General features: G+C 42.3%; 1 protein-coding gene across 4 annotated transcripts; it reads left to right on the forward strand.

Moving 5' to 3' along the window:
- Nucleotides 1-4714: 4714 nt before the first annotated feature.
- Nucleotides 4715-9680, forward strand: LOC109198205 (RING finger protein 145-like). Of its 4 annotated transcripts, none has more exons than XM_025905004.1 (5): nucleotides 4715-4769; nucleotides 6450-6628; nucleotides 6961-7108; nucleotides 7511-7744; nucleotides 9487-9680. In XM_025905004.1, the coding sequence occupies exons 3-5, from the start codon at nucleotides 7025-7027 to the stop codon at nucleotides 9490-9492; spliced, it is 324 nt and encodes a 107-aa protein (XP_025760789.1). In that variant the 5' UTR covers nucleotides 4715-4769; nucleotides 6450-6628; nucleotides 6961-7024; the 3' UTR covers nucleotides 9493-9680. The 4 variants fall into 4 exon arrangements, 3 of the variants coding, with proteins under 3 accessions (XP_025760789.1, XP_025760787.1, XP_025760788.1); XM_025905002.1 differs by lacking the exon at nucleotides 9487-9680 and adding an exon at nucleotides 9266-9391; XM_025905003.1 differs by lacking the exon at nucleotides 9487-9680 and adding an exon at nucleotides 9266-9391 and having other exon boundaries at nucleotides 4745-4769; nucleotides 6450-6513.
- The last annotated feature ends 7213 nt before the right edge of the window (nucleotides 9681-16893 follow it).

Here is a 16893-nt window from a genome sequence, read left to right on the forward strand (position 1 = left end):
ACAGCATGGGCAGTTTCCTGCTTTCACAGCAACACAACATATGTGACTTTATTGGCTTTAACAAAGATATTCAATCAGGGCTTTGGCATCTGGGACTGCTTATGCATTTACTTCAGTCGGTGGCATCTGTCACTCTTATTAGCACTCACTTAAATTGCTTATGTAGAATTTGAGAAAAGCTTATCTTGGGTCTTGCCCACGTCCTATCTACTCGAGTTATCTCGCCCATAGGTGCTTCATGTCGTTGACTTGACGCAGCTTAAGACTCATCATAAGACACTACTGCTTCTCTAACTCGAGGGTCATTCTTGACAACTGTACTCTGCCTGTTTGCGATTGTTTTGACTGAGACTGAAAACTCAGTTTTATTCATGAAAGTTGCCAAAACAGCATGTAGGCACGTAGGATTAAATGCAGCTCACTCACTGCGACTTGGAATGGACTGCTAGGGATGTGCTCCCCTCCAAAGCGAACGCAGATCACATACTCACCAGGCTGTGGCGCTTGAGAAGTGGATGTAGCTGTGGGTAATGAGAAAAGATGAAAAGAACAATTGATAACTTTTTCGTTACGTCTGATCTGTGTGAAGTTCATAGCCAGTGCTCTGACACAGAGCCATCAACCTCTGAACGCTTAAAAAGCACCAGTGTATCCAGAAAACACATTACATGTCGTGATAAATGCCCTGCCCAAGTGCCCCCTCTCCCCACTGCCTTTCAGCGGCAGGCAGCAGCAAACAGATTGTCAGAGGAGGCCCAGATGATGATCAAGTTTAACATTGTCTACAATATTGCCAAAGAGTGCCAAAGCACTTTAAGCACAAGCACTATTTCAGTAACTTATCTTTCCTGTAGAACTGTGCTCCAAATAAAGAACTTTGTGTCGACAAGCTTGTTAGTTAATCATTTACAAATCAATATTGTCTGTATGACAGCAATTAAAATAAAGTGAAACATGTAAAACAGTGGGGTTAAGCGATGCGATGAAAAATTTGGGTGCACCTAACTTTTGTGCTGGTGCACCTAAGAAAAAAGTTAATCCATACAATCTTAGTAATATTTATCACTAGTTTTCAATGTTAAAATTCAAATATTCAAGCAAGTCAATATTCAAGAAAATGCACGTAAAATAAATTAATATTAGTTGTAGTTGGCTTTAAACTTTGGGGTACCGCCTCTCTACTCATTGGCTCCTTTGCCTCCAACAGCACGGTATCCACCAGATTTGGTTCATACCTGAGATATTACAGATTATAAAGTCACATCTACCTTTTTATGCAATTCCCTTCTCACATATACATTGAAACAGAGAAGGTAGGACTGACTAACAACCACAAGAGCTTTCTGAGACTGATTATATACTGATTTTGAGTATAAACACTAGCAAAATGCAAGTTTTGCTGCAGCAGATGTCATTGACTGCTTCAGGGCTTGCTCCCAGCAGCTGGACGGTGTCCTGGAGTAAAGAACTACATATCTAGCTGTTGTGACAGTATCTCCAGTGACAGGTCAGTTCATGTCTACATACTCACTGGCTAAGTTATGGTAGTGAAGGCTCACTGACTCTGTCTTCCACTACTCTCAGACACTGTGTCATATTTTCAGAGGAGCCCAACAAACCACAGATCACTGAGCTGTCCTAACAAATCTCCAGCAATGATGCGACACGTAGGAAGACTGAGTTATAAAGACATGGCAATATTTCAACAAGGTCTTGAATTATGAGGCCCCGTCATATCTTAAACACATTAAGTACCACATCACCCCGGTACAGCTCTTCACTCTCAGACTAGCTCTTTCTAAAAGTAGAATGGGAGGCAGAGCCTTCAGCTTTCAGGGCTCTGCTCTGAACCAGCTCCCAGTCTGGATTCAGGAGACAGACACCCTCTGTACTTTCAACATTACACTTACAACTTTCCTATTTGATAAAGCATATAGTCAGCCTTGGATCAGGTGACCCTGAACCCTCCCTTAGTTACACTGCAGTAAACCTCTTGTGTGGTTACTTATAGTTACCATTTATGTCTTTATAGTGAGGGTTAATAGTTACTTCCCAACCATTTATTCGTCTTCTATCACTTATTCATCTTCGAGAATGGAGATGTGCATGGCCCGGGAGTCCCTCTGCAAATCTCAACTCTTTGTTACAAACAGTTTTATAAAAGCAACCCCCCATTGTAAACCCCATATGGTGTGTCATTAACCTAAGACACTGCGTGTGTGTGTGTGCCTTCCTGCTGGTCATAAAAGGGTCATCTCCTCTACACTCTGAATCTAATATAACCACCACTACAGTCTACAGCTGATATTCCACTGGCCCTTAGACAGACCTATTACCTCGGTCTTCAGTGTCATCGTCCTCTATTCCAATGCCCTCTGCCAGTTCTTTCTGTTTGCGGTAATTCAGCAGGAATTGGCGAATGCTGAGGTCTTCCTGGTCACCGGAGCTTTGATTGGAGCTGGCAGACGTACTGGTCCTGCTACAAGTGGAAGGAAACCACCTCGCTAAAGGAAAAACAAGACAACAATATCGAAATAGGTTTGGTTACAATAAAATAAGTCAGTTGATCAAAATCAGTGTGACACAGACGCTGATGTTTTTGAAAAGAGCCCATCAGTAACATTTAATTCATACATTTTTACTGTGCGGGCTTGTAAAACTTCTGTATGAATATTATTATGAATATTAATTCTACAACAGAAAACCACTCAGCAATTAAACCATCACGATGTATTAAATGTTTCCAAAGATACTGATAATTTGATAACGAGCAAATTATACATCCTGAAGTGTACTCCTTGATAGAAACTTTGAAAGGCACTGCAGAAAACATAAAGTTAAGCAACATAAAAAATGTGGCAGAGCATGCAATGAGTCACATTTTCTTCCTTGTCCTCTTTGACTCCCAGTATACGTGAGACTCAAGCTGACATCACTGTTGAAATCTTACCCAGTGCCTTCATGAGTGCGTGCAGCGCGGAGCAGAAAAGAGCAGCTGTGCGCTCGTAGCTGAGATCCAGATCCTGAACCATGTCCCCGACCAGCAGGCTGCAGTCAGAGTGAGTCAACAGAACTGTCAACACCGGTGGAGCCTGGCCAACAAGACAGGATTATAATGAAATACAGTACAAGCTCAGGGCAGCACAGGCTTAAGCAGATCAAGGAGGAAATCGGGTAAACCCTCCAGCAGTTATTTCTGTGTCCATTTTGGGTTAAAAACAAAAACACCTCATAACTACCTGTGGATGCTGGCTGAGCCTCTGAAGGTTGAGTGATATGTCATTAAGCAGGTAGTCAGAGTTCTCATTGATCAGTTCCTTGAGGGAAGCGTATCCACAGACCTTATTGATGTTCCATATGGAGCTCAGCGCCGCCTGGCTGACCAGCAGCGTCTCCTCACCAGCTTTCTCCAGCACAGGATACAGCCAGGTCGTCAACAAGGGACGGAAATCGCGGCCCAGCGCCTGAGCACAGCAGGCGAAGGCCTCCAGTTGGATGCACAGCTGACAGATGTTGCTGTTGAGCTGGTGGATTGTGGATGCAGATCATTTTAGATGTTTCAGTAGCAGCCTGATGAAATTAGCTGTGTCGTTAACCCACTTCAGCCATCCAAACAGATGACCATCTAAGGTGAATTATGCAGATCACTAGCACAGTACACAGATTACCACTTCTTATTCCAGCCAGACTTGTTGTTACTTCATTCTAATCATGCAGTAACAACAAAGATTTATTCCTACTGGCTTTTTAAAATGTGCTTCTTCTATTCTAGGAAAACAAAAACATGTTATCACAAGGTTTGGTTTTTTTCAATGACATTTGTGTTGGCTGTGTCAGTTGCAGGCAAACATTTATCATAATGGTTAGATATTAGGAAATAGCTTAAAATCAGTGCATATTTAACTTGTTACACTGCCTTAATGTTGCCTGCATGGGATCTCCTCATCAGCATATGACTGTACCCTGGATGATGATATGTGAGGAGCTTGAACTTGATTCGCTAACAGAAACTAATTTAGCTAGCTTAGCACACATGTCTTGTGGCAAGATATATGCACCTAAATGCTTTAAGTCATTGGCTGTTCTGCCAAATTCCCACCAACCTGCAACTTTGTGAGCTGACTGTTTCGGGATTTTTCTGTTTTAGACAACAAAAAGAAAAGAAAAAGATCTACAGATTCAGGCATTTCCTTACCTGTGGTAGTCGCGTAGAATGACGTCACTGACAATGGTCTAAGTTGAAAACAAACTTTCTCAAACAAAAAAACCCAAAACAAAACAAAAAAAGAAGAAGTGAGTCGGCGTGTCATCTTTACCGAGCACCATACATGCTTTGCACAAAAAAAACAAGTATTGCCGAACAAAAGATAAATGTCCTTTTTTTTCATATTTTCTGCGGCTGGTCGTTTGGCGTAAGACGTACGTAGTGGCGCTTTGCATCTGAGCGCCCGAGTTCGAACCCCTCACGGACTCGCTGCACGACCCTTGCTTGGGGGCGGGGAGAAGCCAAGTCGCTTCTCCTTTTTCCTGCTCTTGCCAACTCCTCCGCCTGCTCTCTTATTACCTTTTATTACCGGAAAATACCCATGCTTGTCAGCTCTTCATTCCTCAACTATTTGCTGCTTATTACTCCACCTTCCACAACTTGCACTTTCTCTCTTCAGGCTACCAACTCTGCCTTCATTTTTTCACACTGTCTCCGACACTTTTACATCAAATTATTAGCACCTAATAAGCACAGTGACAGAGGGACCCGAGGCTTTTTTTCGGTAAGTTACATGTGTTTGTGTCCGTAACTACCGTCCTTAGCTAGGTCCTGAAATCTAGGCAGCTAAGATGACAACTGGGCTCTTCGGGGAAACTTGTTTTGTAAAGTTGGTTTAGCTAATCCGTAGAGGCCAATGAATTGACCGTGACTAAAGAAATGATGAGAAAAGCACTGGGTTGCTGTTGTTGCTCTCCGGTCACTGATGCTAGCTAAGAGGATGTAATAAAGGCAAGGTAGCAGAGATGAAAAAGGAGTGGTTGTTGATAAATAAGTGGAGAAAAAGGTGGCAGGGAAAAAAAGCAGGTGTGAGTGTGTGAAATGTGGTGAGTATTTGAGTGTAAAAATGTGTGGTCTCCTGCGAAAGGCTGGGTGCCCGATGTGCACCTTGCGCTCTTTAAATAGAAGGATATTCCAGTTCTGCTCGCCGTCATGTGGCGACATGTGGTGGGCTAGCAGGTTCATAACATAGAGGCTCAGGTTCGAGCCCTCGGCTCAACTGCCTTTCTATGTTCATCTGCTCGGGGAGGTCCAGGCAGGGATCTTGGAGTGAAAATTCCGAGGGATGAACCTTGTTCAGCCTGGACTTCCCCTGATTTTGATTTTGATTTTTCTCTGTTTTTTCTTTTACCTGCCAGCAACAAACAGCCCAGCCTGATTTATGGACCTCCTTCTTGTCATGGCTACCAAGGACCACTCTTCTTCTGCCAACAAGTCATTGCCTGACAAATAATTATTTCCTATGTTTCCCTATGGGGTTTTTTAATCTCCAATATCTTTACATATCTTGCTAGATAGACTTCCCTCAACAGGGTTTACAAACGCCTTATCCTCTTTGTCCACTTCAAATAACTTTAAACAACTATTCTTAGATTTCTTGCAACATCTGCTGTCCTCTTGCACAGATTACGCTTTTTAAAAAACTAACAAACACTTTTTTTAACGTCAACCCATTTTTGGAACTAGATAAATAAAGCATATATAAAAGTCACTACCAAAAACTCATTGCAGCTTCTACCTTGTTATAGGAATGTTGTTTGTGGCTCAAGATGACTTGATTTCATCCATGAAGGATACATTTGATATATGTTTTCACATATTATAGACCAACAAGTTATTATAGCAGTTTAAATACGAGCGATCGGTTTTTGGAAGACGATCATTTTTTTAGCACAACACCGCTAAGCACCAACTCATCCATCCTTTCTCCTTTTCTTCTTTTCATGCCGCCACCATGGGAAGCGCCCACAAATGTGTCATTTCACACTGGCAGCAGGCTCGCAGAGCTAGCTGTGGTGCTTGTTCTTCTTCTCTGACTTTGCTGTTTCACCGTGTTTAGATAACGTGCCATCCGCAAACACTCGCACTCATTTTCGTGCTTTAGCTTTGTACTCACGCGCACACACACGTGCACACATGCACACACACACACACACACACACACACACACGTGTGTGTTAGTTTAGTCTGTTTCAACCTCTCTTTGTGTGGAAACACACATATCTAGAACTATTCTTTAAGGATGTCTGCATTTCACACAACTGTCTAATAGGATAAAATAATTGACATTGTATACCCAAAGGTCAAGTCTGGATAAACGTGTATATGATTTCCAACTTGAATGCAAAGCCAAGGCATATAATTGTGTGGTGTGTCAACTCTAATGTGTTTCCTCTCTGTGCAGGGGGATGACTGAAGCTATCACCTTGCTAATCCTTGCTGTCCAAACTGGCCTCATTGAGCTGCAGGTCATCCACAGAGCCTTCCTCCTCTCTATCGTCCTCTTTATTGTTGCTGCTTCCATCCTGCAGTCCATGCTGGAGATAGCTGATCCTATAGTCCTAGCCCTGGGAGCATCTAGAGGCAACTAAGATAATATACCAAAGACTTTTTTCATGTGTTTATTTTTAAGAAAACTCTGTGTCCCACTGTTTGTTTTATTTTTACTGATCATAAACAACTATTAATAACTATGGGCAGTTAGTTAATTATCACAGAATTCATTATCTATGGTCATCAGTACAACTCATGCTAACATCATAAATTAAGTAATACTACGGTGTACTGTCCTTCTTTCTTCATTCCTAAACAGGCAGTTTGTCTTTTTGACATCAATCTGACTGAAAGTGTGTTTGCAAAGCCTGCTATCAACCTGCCTGCTTTCTCATATGCTGGTTTTGCTGCCCGTCCCGTAGGAGTTTGTGGAAGCACTTCCGTGCAGTTTCTCTCTGTCTCTTCCTGCTGATCTTTCCAGCGTACATGGCTTATATGATCTGCCAGTTCTTCCACATGGACTTCTGGCTTCTCATCATCATCTCCTCCTCAATCCTCACCTCTCTCCAGGTAACACACAACCGCATCGCAGTGTGCAAAAACGTTAAATTAAATAGTTTAAACTTGCTCTACCCAAACAGTTCAGCCCAATAATAATTAAACATGTATATTTGCTTGTTTTTAATTCCATAATAACTCTGAAACACTCTACCGCCAGGTGCTTGGCACTCTGTTGATCTGTTGTTCTCTTCATGGTGGAGGAGTTTCGTAAAGCTCCAGTGTAGAACATGGATGAAGTCATATATTGTGTAAATGGGAGCTACAGATTGCTGGAGTTTCTGCTATGTGTCTCACACACACACACACACACACACACCAACTCTTTGCTAAGTTCTGACTGTAAACAGACACTGTCATGTAATGCATCAGCACTGTCTCTGCCTCACTGTCAGTGATTTGTTACCTCACCAGGTTGCGGTGTGCGTGGTGTGCTATGGTGTATCAGAGACTGTATTTGGCGAGTGGAGTGTGATGGGAAGCACCATCATCTTGGTCCACTCGTACTATAACGTCTGGCTCAGAGCCCAGCTGGGCTGGCAGAGCTTCCTGCTCAGGAGAGATGCTGTACACAAGATAAAAAGCCTCCCTACAGCTAGCAATACACAGCTGGAGCAGTATAATGACATCTGTGCTATCTGCTTCCAGGTATGAACAGTTTTTATGTTTATCTAAAGAGGATGCATGACCCAGACTTAATCTGGGGCTGGAGCCAGGCAAACTCTACTGGTCCATCATCACAATCTAACCCACCAACTCCCCATTCAGTGGAACCTCCTCCACGTCCTCCACCTCCTCCTCCATTCAACCCCTGAGCTCCATTTTAACACACACACAACATACATACATGCATATATAATTACACAATCTAAATAATCCCCTATTCTACTTGTCCAGCTGTTTGCTGTTGGCTCTCCCATCATGTCCAACTTCATATCCATGTTATGTTTCAAATGATCTAAAACAATCTCTAAGCAGAAATTCATCACTCGGCATTAAAAAATGTAAAAAAGAGGACAATGATCGCAGCTTTACAAAATGTTAGTACTCGTTAGGCAGTTGTCTTGGAGCAGTGAAACGTATCCCATGATAGGTGTAACCCATGCCAGCAGTGATTTCATCACAGGTGCAGTTGTTTTCCACATGTTCTTTCACAGGGATTCAAATTTAATACAAAAACAGGATGCACTAATCTCATCTCAGAATGAATTGGGAATTTTACACCATGTCCAGAAAATGTGAAAATCGGATTTCCATCATGGCTTTTTCTTTCTTTTTTCTCCCTACAGTCATGCTTTTACCCTTACCTTTTGATGCCCGACATTTAGGGCGATGGTTGCTCCTGCCTTTGTTTGTACAGCTTTAACTTTCACCGCTGTATATTTCATAGTGTTTGGGTGCCACGATTTATCTAAAAATTGATCAGACTATCGATTACTGATGGTTGTATTTTATACCGTGACAAAGTCTTAACATTTCATAACGTCTAGAAATTCTCCACATTTTTTGTTTTTCACTGCTGGGTGTCAGTAGTGTTGTGATTTAGTGAATACTGAGCGTTAGCAGACTGAATGTTGTTTATTGACATTCACATGACCTAAAGCCTGGTGCTAAGCAGAGGACACATGGTATGGTCTAGCTGAGGGTGCAGTGTGAACTCTTGGTTCACATTGAAGAACTTACATGTGTCAAGCTTTTGCTTTTATACTACTTCAATATCTGATTCAGACTTGTTTGGCTGGTCCCAGCAAAAAAAAAAACTGTTCTATTCCTCATCGCCAAACTTTGTATTACTGTTAAAGCAACTTTATTGTTAAGGTCACACGCTGCAAATGGACTAAGGGGAAGATGGAGAGACGAGGTATAAATTAGTCCACAGAGCTGAAAAGGAGCTCGGATTTTGGCCTCATTAGCTCTAGTTTATGGTTCTCACTCGTGCTTACTGTTGCAAGCTTAGCTCACTCACAGATCAACCAATCATTCACATTGTTGGTTGCTGATGGCAGGAGCCAATCAGCTCCTTTCATTAGAGACCCTGTATTTCTAAGACCATTAGCGTTTTCCTGCTCGTCAGTCAGTTTACTCCATAAATTGTTGATACCAGCAAACTGAGCCACAGCTTCTTTTTCCCCACAAAAACACACTCTTTCTTTTTGCTACTGCATTTAGCAGATGAAGCACGGCGAGGAAGAAATATGCTTTGAAACGAGTGTGAAAGACTGATAACTTTAGGATGCCAAGTCCTGATGCACACTTATATGTAGACCTTGCTGCCACTCTGACCACAGAACGTGTTTGTCCCAGTGTGCTATAACCTTGCAACCAATGTGTTTTTTCTACCTTGTGTTTTTCTTTTGGGGTTATATTTACACTAATGTCATTTTTACTAGCAATGATCCAAAGCTGTTCTGTGGATGTCGGCAACCAAATACCCTCTGATGTCTGTGTACGAGGAAACGGCCCAATCTGTTTGTGTGTAATGAACACAAATGTTGCTCTGTACGTAATCTATATTAAACCAGAGGTGTGTTGATAAATATATATATATATACATATACATAAGTAAGACGAGGGCTTGGTTTCTCCAAAGTTTCCTTTCTTGTTTCTTCACGTGCCTGAGAGCAAAGAGAATTTTGGATAAGAAGCTGCTGGGAAATCAAGCCCTCTGATCTGAGACCAGCCAGTGTTGCTGCTTCTCCAGTCTATATGACGCATCTTTTAAGCTGGTGTGATCACTCTGCTGCCCTCTACTGTTAGGAGTGGGCTCAGCATGGAGACGCATTAATTAGCGCTCAGCAGTATTACTTACTAGCACTATTATTAAAGGTCTTATTAGTATGAATGACCATATTCTTGACATTGGGAAGCGTGGGCTGCAGGGTTGAGAATGAATACACGATCAGTGTAGGATCAAACCTGACCAACGCTGCTTTGACTTTTTGTGTTTATTTTTTTAAAGAGATGAAATGGAGAGTTTGATGTATTTTGCACATGTTCTTCTGAAAGGTGAACCTAAGGGATTTTCTGTACACACCTTCTTATTTTAATACCAACACCATTCCTTTGACATTGATTTTTTTTTTTTTCGAACTGCTGTTCGATACTGTTGCCTCTGACTGACAGATGTGTAGAGATGAATTGTAGTTGTGGGGCTGCTCTCCCGACACTCCCTGCAGATTTTGGTTTAAGATGAATTGTTTTTGTCCATTGAGTTTGTCCAAACACAGCTTTAGGACCTGCTCTGTTTAATCTGGCTCTCAGTGCCATTTCTTTTCTGTTAAAATGCTTCATATTTGTTTTTTGGACTTTATGCCTGTCATTGCCTTGGTTATTTTACCAAAATAATGTTAATCAAATAATAATGGGTGTAGTTTGTAAGGTCAAGAGCAGACAAGAATGTATTGAAAAAGCTATTACAATCAGTTTCTTTGAAAAGTCTCATTTATTTGTACATTTTGGCGACAACGCATCACGTGACTGAACTGACTGTGAGGTACTGCAACAGCAGAGGGCAGCAATACTGTAGAAAACATGCCAGCTCCCCAAAAACGAAGCCCAAACGTCTCTATCGCTGCCTGGTGTCTGGCTGCAGTATAGGTCATGAACAACCCTCCTCTATATTAGCGGATGGGACTGGGGTCAGACTAAATAAAGAAAAAACTTCTCCTCAGATCATTTAACGCCTCCGTTACAGAATTTCAGCTGTCATTTTCACTCAAGTCTCCATAGACTTTGGAGCAACTGTGTTGCTTCGAGGCCATTTGCGAGAAAACGGCAACTCCTACAATAATGACAGTGTCATTTTGTGAAAGGCAAGAAAGTACCTACGTTTTGATGTATAATTTGTGTTAATGAAGGCAAAATTGAGCGTTTGTTCGGACATGAAGAAGAGATTGAGAAAGCCACAATGTGTGGCGTGTTTGGCGGTCCATAGCAACCATAACAACCAATATTGATTGACGGAAAAGAGATTTTGAGACAGGGGTTAAAAAAAAAAAAAAAAAAAAAAAGCAGAGAGAGCCCATCTATAGGCTCGCCTGTAGGCTTCTAAGCAAGCGTAGCAGGTGAATTTCAGAGCCAGGGATTTTTTTTTTCAACATGTTCCCCAACATATGGTCCGCATGGGATTCGAACCACTGCCCCCTGTCTTCAATCTCTGCCATAGGGCCTGTCACTTTCCCATGAGCCACTTGGGCGGCCACGGAAAGACAGAGCAAAAGTGCTACATTTAAAGTGCACACCCGTGCACAGCCGCAACCCCATTTTCGGCTTTTTTTTCATTATTTGGACACCAGGCCTTATCTAGTCAGCCGTTCCAACCACATTCCTGGCAATGTGTGCCTACTTCAAGGCGCATACAAGTGTAACTCTAATGCAACTTAAGTGTTAGTGACGTCACACCTATGCGCCACTGCCCTCTGTGGAGAATGGGAGAATGTGCTTGCACCTCAACCTATGGACTCGGACATTCAATCATCATCTTCCTAACTCAAGGTAACCTTATGGCTATGGATTAGTGTGGCTGCTCTACCAGGTGTAACAATGAAGTTTAACACCAGGCATCCACGAAAAAGAATTTCTGAAATGTAACGGAGTTAGAAGCTAGCTGAGAGTTAGCTCGCTAGTTTCCATCTAAATATAATATACCAGGTTCTGACTGAGGGATTTCTAAAACAATTAAAAGGCACAGCTCTGCTATCACTTCTGACATACATGAAGACAGGAAAGTAAGCAGCAGTGATGTTTGTAGGGTTACTGAAGTTTGGCTAGCTGGTATATAGTGATGTGCTATGTGACTAGCGAAACAGCTATGTTAGCATAACATTAACGCAGTGATGAACGGGAACTTTTTTCCACTGGATAAGAGTTAAGGTGAGGGTTCCTGATGGTTAGGGACAAATGCAGTGGCATGGCAGGATGCTGTAAACGGACCAAACTTCAGTCAAGAGAACAACTGAGATAATCCATCCACATAGGAGGTTAGTCATTAATGTGCTGCTGCATTGCCTGGGCTGTAGTTACATGGTAAGGTTTAAAAACTGAGCTTTAAATGAATAGTTGTAATAAAAACTGAGAGAGGCCGACAGTGATCACTACTTTTTGTAAGGGGCTTGTTGAGATTAAATAGAACAAGTTACAAAGCATTAAAACATGTTAAAAACACAACAGCCTTATTAAACGCAGAGTAGTTTGGGCCAGAAGTAGGATTCATCACTCATCACTTAAAGACCGGATAGACACACGGTGGAGTTACTCATGTTTACTGTTGTTGCCACTTTCTAATGTAGCAGGATGAATATTATATGTACTGGTTGATCCACTTTTAGTCAGGCGCATTTTGAGGAGAAATAACTTTGCTGGTTATCAAATTATCAGTATCTTTGGAAACATTTAATACATCGTGATGGTTTAAATGCTGAGTCGTTTCTGTTGTAGAATTGATATTCATAATAATATTTAGACAGCGCCCTATAGGTGTTTGCAGTTTTTGCAGTTTTACAAGCCCTCACGGTAAAAATATGGAATTAAATGTCACTAATGGGCTCTTCTCAAAAAACATCAGCGTCTGTGTCACACTGATTTGATTAACTGACTTATTTTATTGTAATCAAACCTATTTTGATATTGTGTCTTGTTTTCCTTTAGCGAGGTGGTTTCCTTCCAATTGTAGCAGGACCAGTACGTCTGCCAGCTCCAATAAGCTCCGGTGACAGGAGACCTCAGCATTCGCCAATTCCTGCTGAATTACCGCAAACAGAAAGAACTGGCAGAGGGCATTGGAATAGAGGACGATGACACTGAAGACCGAGGTAATAGGTCTGTCTAGGGCCAGTGGAATATCAGCTGTAGACTGTAGTGGTGGTTATATTAGATTCAGAGTGTAGAGGAGATGACCCTTTTATGACCAGCAGGAAGGCACACACACACGCAGTGTCTTAGGTTAATGACACACCATATGGGGTTTACAATGGGGGTTGCTTTTATAAAACTGTTTGTAACAAAGAGTTGAGATTTGCAGAGGGACTCCCGGGCCATGCACATCTCCATTCTCGAAGATGAATAAGTGATAGAAGACGAATAAATGGTTGGGAAGTAACTATTAACCCTCACTATAAAGACATAAATGTAACTATAAGTAACCACACAAAGGTTTACTGCAGTGTAACTAGGAGGGTTCAGGGTCACCTGATCCAAGGCTGACTATATGCTTTATCAAATAGGAAAGTTGTAAGTGTAATGTTGAAAGTACAGAGGGTGTCTGTCTCCTGAATCCAGACTGGGAGCTGGTTCAGAGCAGAGCCCTGAAAGCTGAAGGCTCTGCCTCCCATTCTACTTTTAGAAAGAGCTAGTCTGAGAGTGAAGAGCTGTACCGGGGTGAGTGTACTTAGTGTTTAAGATATGACGGGGCCTCATAATTCAAGACCTTGTTGAATATTGCCATGTCTTTATAACTCAGTCTTCCTACGTGTCGCATCATTGCTGGAGATTTGTTAGGACAGCTCAGTGATCTGTGGTTTGTTGGGCTCCTCTGAAATATGACACAGTGTCTGAGAGTAGTGGAAGACAGAGTCAGTGAGCCTTCACTACCATAACTTAGCCAGTGAGTATGTAGACATGAACTGACCTGTCACTGGAGATACTGTCACAACAGCTAGATATGTAGTTCTTTACTCCAGGACACCGTCCAGCTGCTGGGAGCAAGCCCTGAAGCAGTCAATGACATCTGCTGCAGCAAAACTTGCATTTTGCTAGTGTTTATACTCAAAATCAGTATATAATCAGTCTCAGAAAGCTCTTGTGGTTGTTAGTCAGTCCTACCTTCTCTGTTTCAATGTATATGTGAGAAGGGAATTGCATAAAAAGGTAGATGTGACTTTATAATCTGTAATATCTCAGGTATGAACCAAATTTGGTGGATACCGTGCTGTTGGAGCAAAGGAGCCAATGAGTAGAGAGGCGGTACCCCAAAGTTTAAAGCCAACTACAACTAATATTAATTATTTTACGTGCATTTCTTGAATATTGACTTGCTTGAATATTTGAATTTTAACATTGAAAACTAGTGATAAATATTACTAAGATTGTATGGATTAACTTTTTTCTTAGGTGCACCAGCACAAAAGTTAGGTGCACCCAAATTTTTCATCGCATCGCTTAACCCACTGTTTACATGTTTCACTTTATTTTAATTGCTGTCATACAGACAATATTGATTTGTAAATGATTAACTAACAGCTTGTCGACACAAAGTTCTTTATTTGGAGCACAGTTCTACAGGAAAGATAAGTTACTGAATAGTGTTGTGCTTAAAGTGCTTTGCACTCTTTGGCAATATTGTAGACAATGTTAAACTTGATCATCATCTGGCCTCCTCTGACAATCTGTTTGCTGCTGCCTGCCGCTGAAAGCAGTGGGAGAGGGGGCACTTGGGCAGGGCATTTATCACGACATGTAATGTGTTTTCTGGATACACTGGTGCTTTTTAAGCGTTCAGAGGTTGATGGCTCTGTGTCAGAGCACTGGCTATGAACTTCACACAGATCAGACGTAACGAAAAAGTTATCAATTGTTCTTTCATCTTTCTCATTACCCACAGCTACATCCACTTCTCAAGCGCCACAGCCTGGTGAGTATGTGATCTGCGTTCGCTTTGGAGGGAGCACATCCCTAGCAGTCCATTCCAAGTCGCAGTGAGTGAGCTGCATTTATCCTACGTGCCTACATGCTGTTTGGCAACTTCATGAATAAAACTGAGTTTTCAGTCTCAGTCAAACAATCGCAAACAGGCAGGTACAGTTGTCAGAATGACCCTCGAGTTTGAGAAGCAGTAGTGTCTTATGATGAGTCTTAAGCTGCGTCAAGTCAACTACATGAAGCACCTATGGCGAGATAACTCGAGTAGATAGGACGTGGCAAGACCCAAGATAAGCTTTTCTCAAATTCTACATAAGCAATTTAAGTGAGTGCTATAAGTGACAGATGCCACCGACTGAAGTAAATGCATAAGCAGTCCCAGATGCCAAAGCCTGATTGAATATCTTTGTTAAAGCCAATAAAGTCACATATGTTGTGTTGCTGTGAAAGCAGGAAACTGCCCATGCTGTCCAAAAACAGCTTTTTTCCTGCTGTAAAGGTGGACATGGAGCTTATATGAGATGACTCTTGGAGGAATCACATTGTTTGTCACAGCTGTACTGGCTTCATTTTTAATTGTTTTTATTTTTCAGCCATTTAGTACTGATGAAGTACTTTAAAGTGCATTAAGAAAGTTCTCATTTCTCAGTGGAGTGTCAGTAAGACGTATAAAGGAGTGGGGTCTGTATAAGAACACATTTTCAGATGATAGGCAGTTGATGTAGAAATGGCGCGCATTACAAGTCGAACTTGATAATGAAGAGTGTTTACGTTGCTCCTCAGTACAGTAACTGCTGAGGTTACAGGATTTACGAGTGCCCTGGAGCACAGATCCATTCCCCTACAGAGGCTTGTGATTGGTCCTGATGGCTGCAGCCGTTTCGCTATATCACTTTGACGCCGTTTTAATCCGCTCCAATGCCTTATTTTTTCCCTCTCTCAATTCCCTCCATCATCCTGCCTACACCTCCAAGTACTGGAAGGAGCTCGTCAGACCAGCTCATGCAACAGAGCCAAATGCCCCAACAGCCCTGGGTATCTAAAACCTCAGCCTCCGGTCTTCGGCCTTCTCAGCTTCAGTTTTTGTTCAGCTTCTCCCTGTTGTCCCTTTGTCATCTATAGCACACATGGTCTCCTTTCATCAGACTGCATCATTGTCTGCTGTCTCTCATTGCAGGTGTTTCATCACTGAGAGGGTGCGTTCTCATTTCTCTCTCTCCATGTCAAAAACGGGATGCCTGAAACCATGGACAGTTCAGCAGAGCTGCATAATGTTAAGAAGCCACAGCCTTCTGATTTACGGTCCTGTATTAATTTCCTGTGTTCATTTAGTCTGTGACATGTTGTCGCTGTAACCAGAACTGTTGCCACAATCTCTTAACAACCGTGATCTGACGTGTGCACTTGCGTGTCTCTCAGCAACAGACCGACCAATGGGAATGATCTGGCTGGATGTGGCAAGTCTGAGACCATTTGACCTGGTGATTCCATTCACCATCCAGAAAGGAGAGGTCACAGGTAACAAGTCTACTTAATAAACAGATAGTTTGATCATAATGATGTGTGTGTGTCATTGTTTTGTCCTCTGCTTTAGGTGAGGTCCGAATGGCATCAGGCAAAGTTGCTAAGCTTGACATCACAGACAACAACGATGGCACAGTTGCTGACAAGTACGCTCCCACAGAGGCCGTCTGCATGAGATGGATATCAAATACGATGGCACCCACATCCAGTATCTGCATATGGTCAGGAGAAATGCGTGGGAATGAAGTCATGGAGAAAATAGTTTGGAAGGAAGTACAACCGCTCTTTTTCTGTCTGTCAACAGGAAGTCCCTTGCAGTCTACATGGATTGCATGAACGTGCCTATGGCCCTGGCCTTATCCACGACCATCTGGATTTCCAAGACTACATGCCTGGAAACCATTCTGCCCGAAACCCACTGCCAGCTGCAGATATTCACTGGACATAGGAGAGCTTGACCTCATAATACCTGTCCCTCCCACCCCTGCATGAGACTGTACGAGCATTGAGCAGCTCCTTCAGCATGGACTTTTACACCACAGTGTAGGAAGGAGCGACCGCAGGTCATTCTACCAGCAGCTGTCAGACTCTATAATCCAGTTTAACATGGTTATCTCACTCATCACCTGTTAATTGAC

The sequence above is a fragment of the Oreochromis niloticus genome, unplaced genomic scaffold (genome assembly GCF_001858045.2).
Source record: "Oreochromis niloticus isolate F11D_XX unplaced genomic scaffold, O_niloticus_UMD_NMBU tig00008005_pilon, whole genome shotgun sequence".
In the NCBI taxonomy this organism is placed as follows: domain Eukaryota; kingdom Metazoa; phylum Chordata; class Actinopteri; order Cichliformes; family Cichlidae; genus Oreochromis; species Oreochromis niloticus.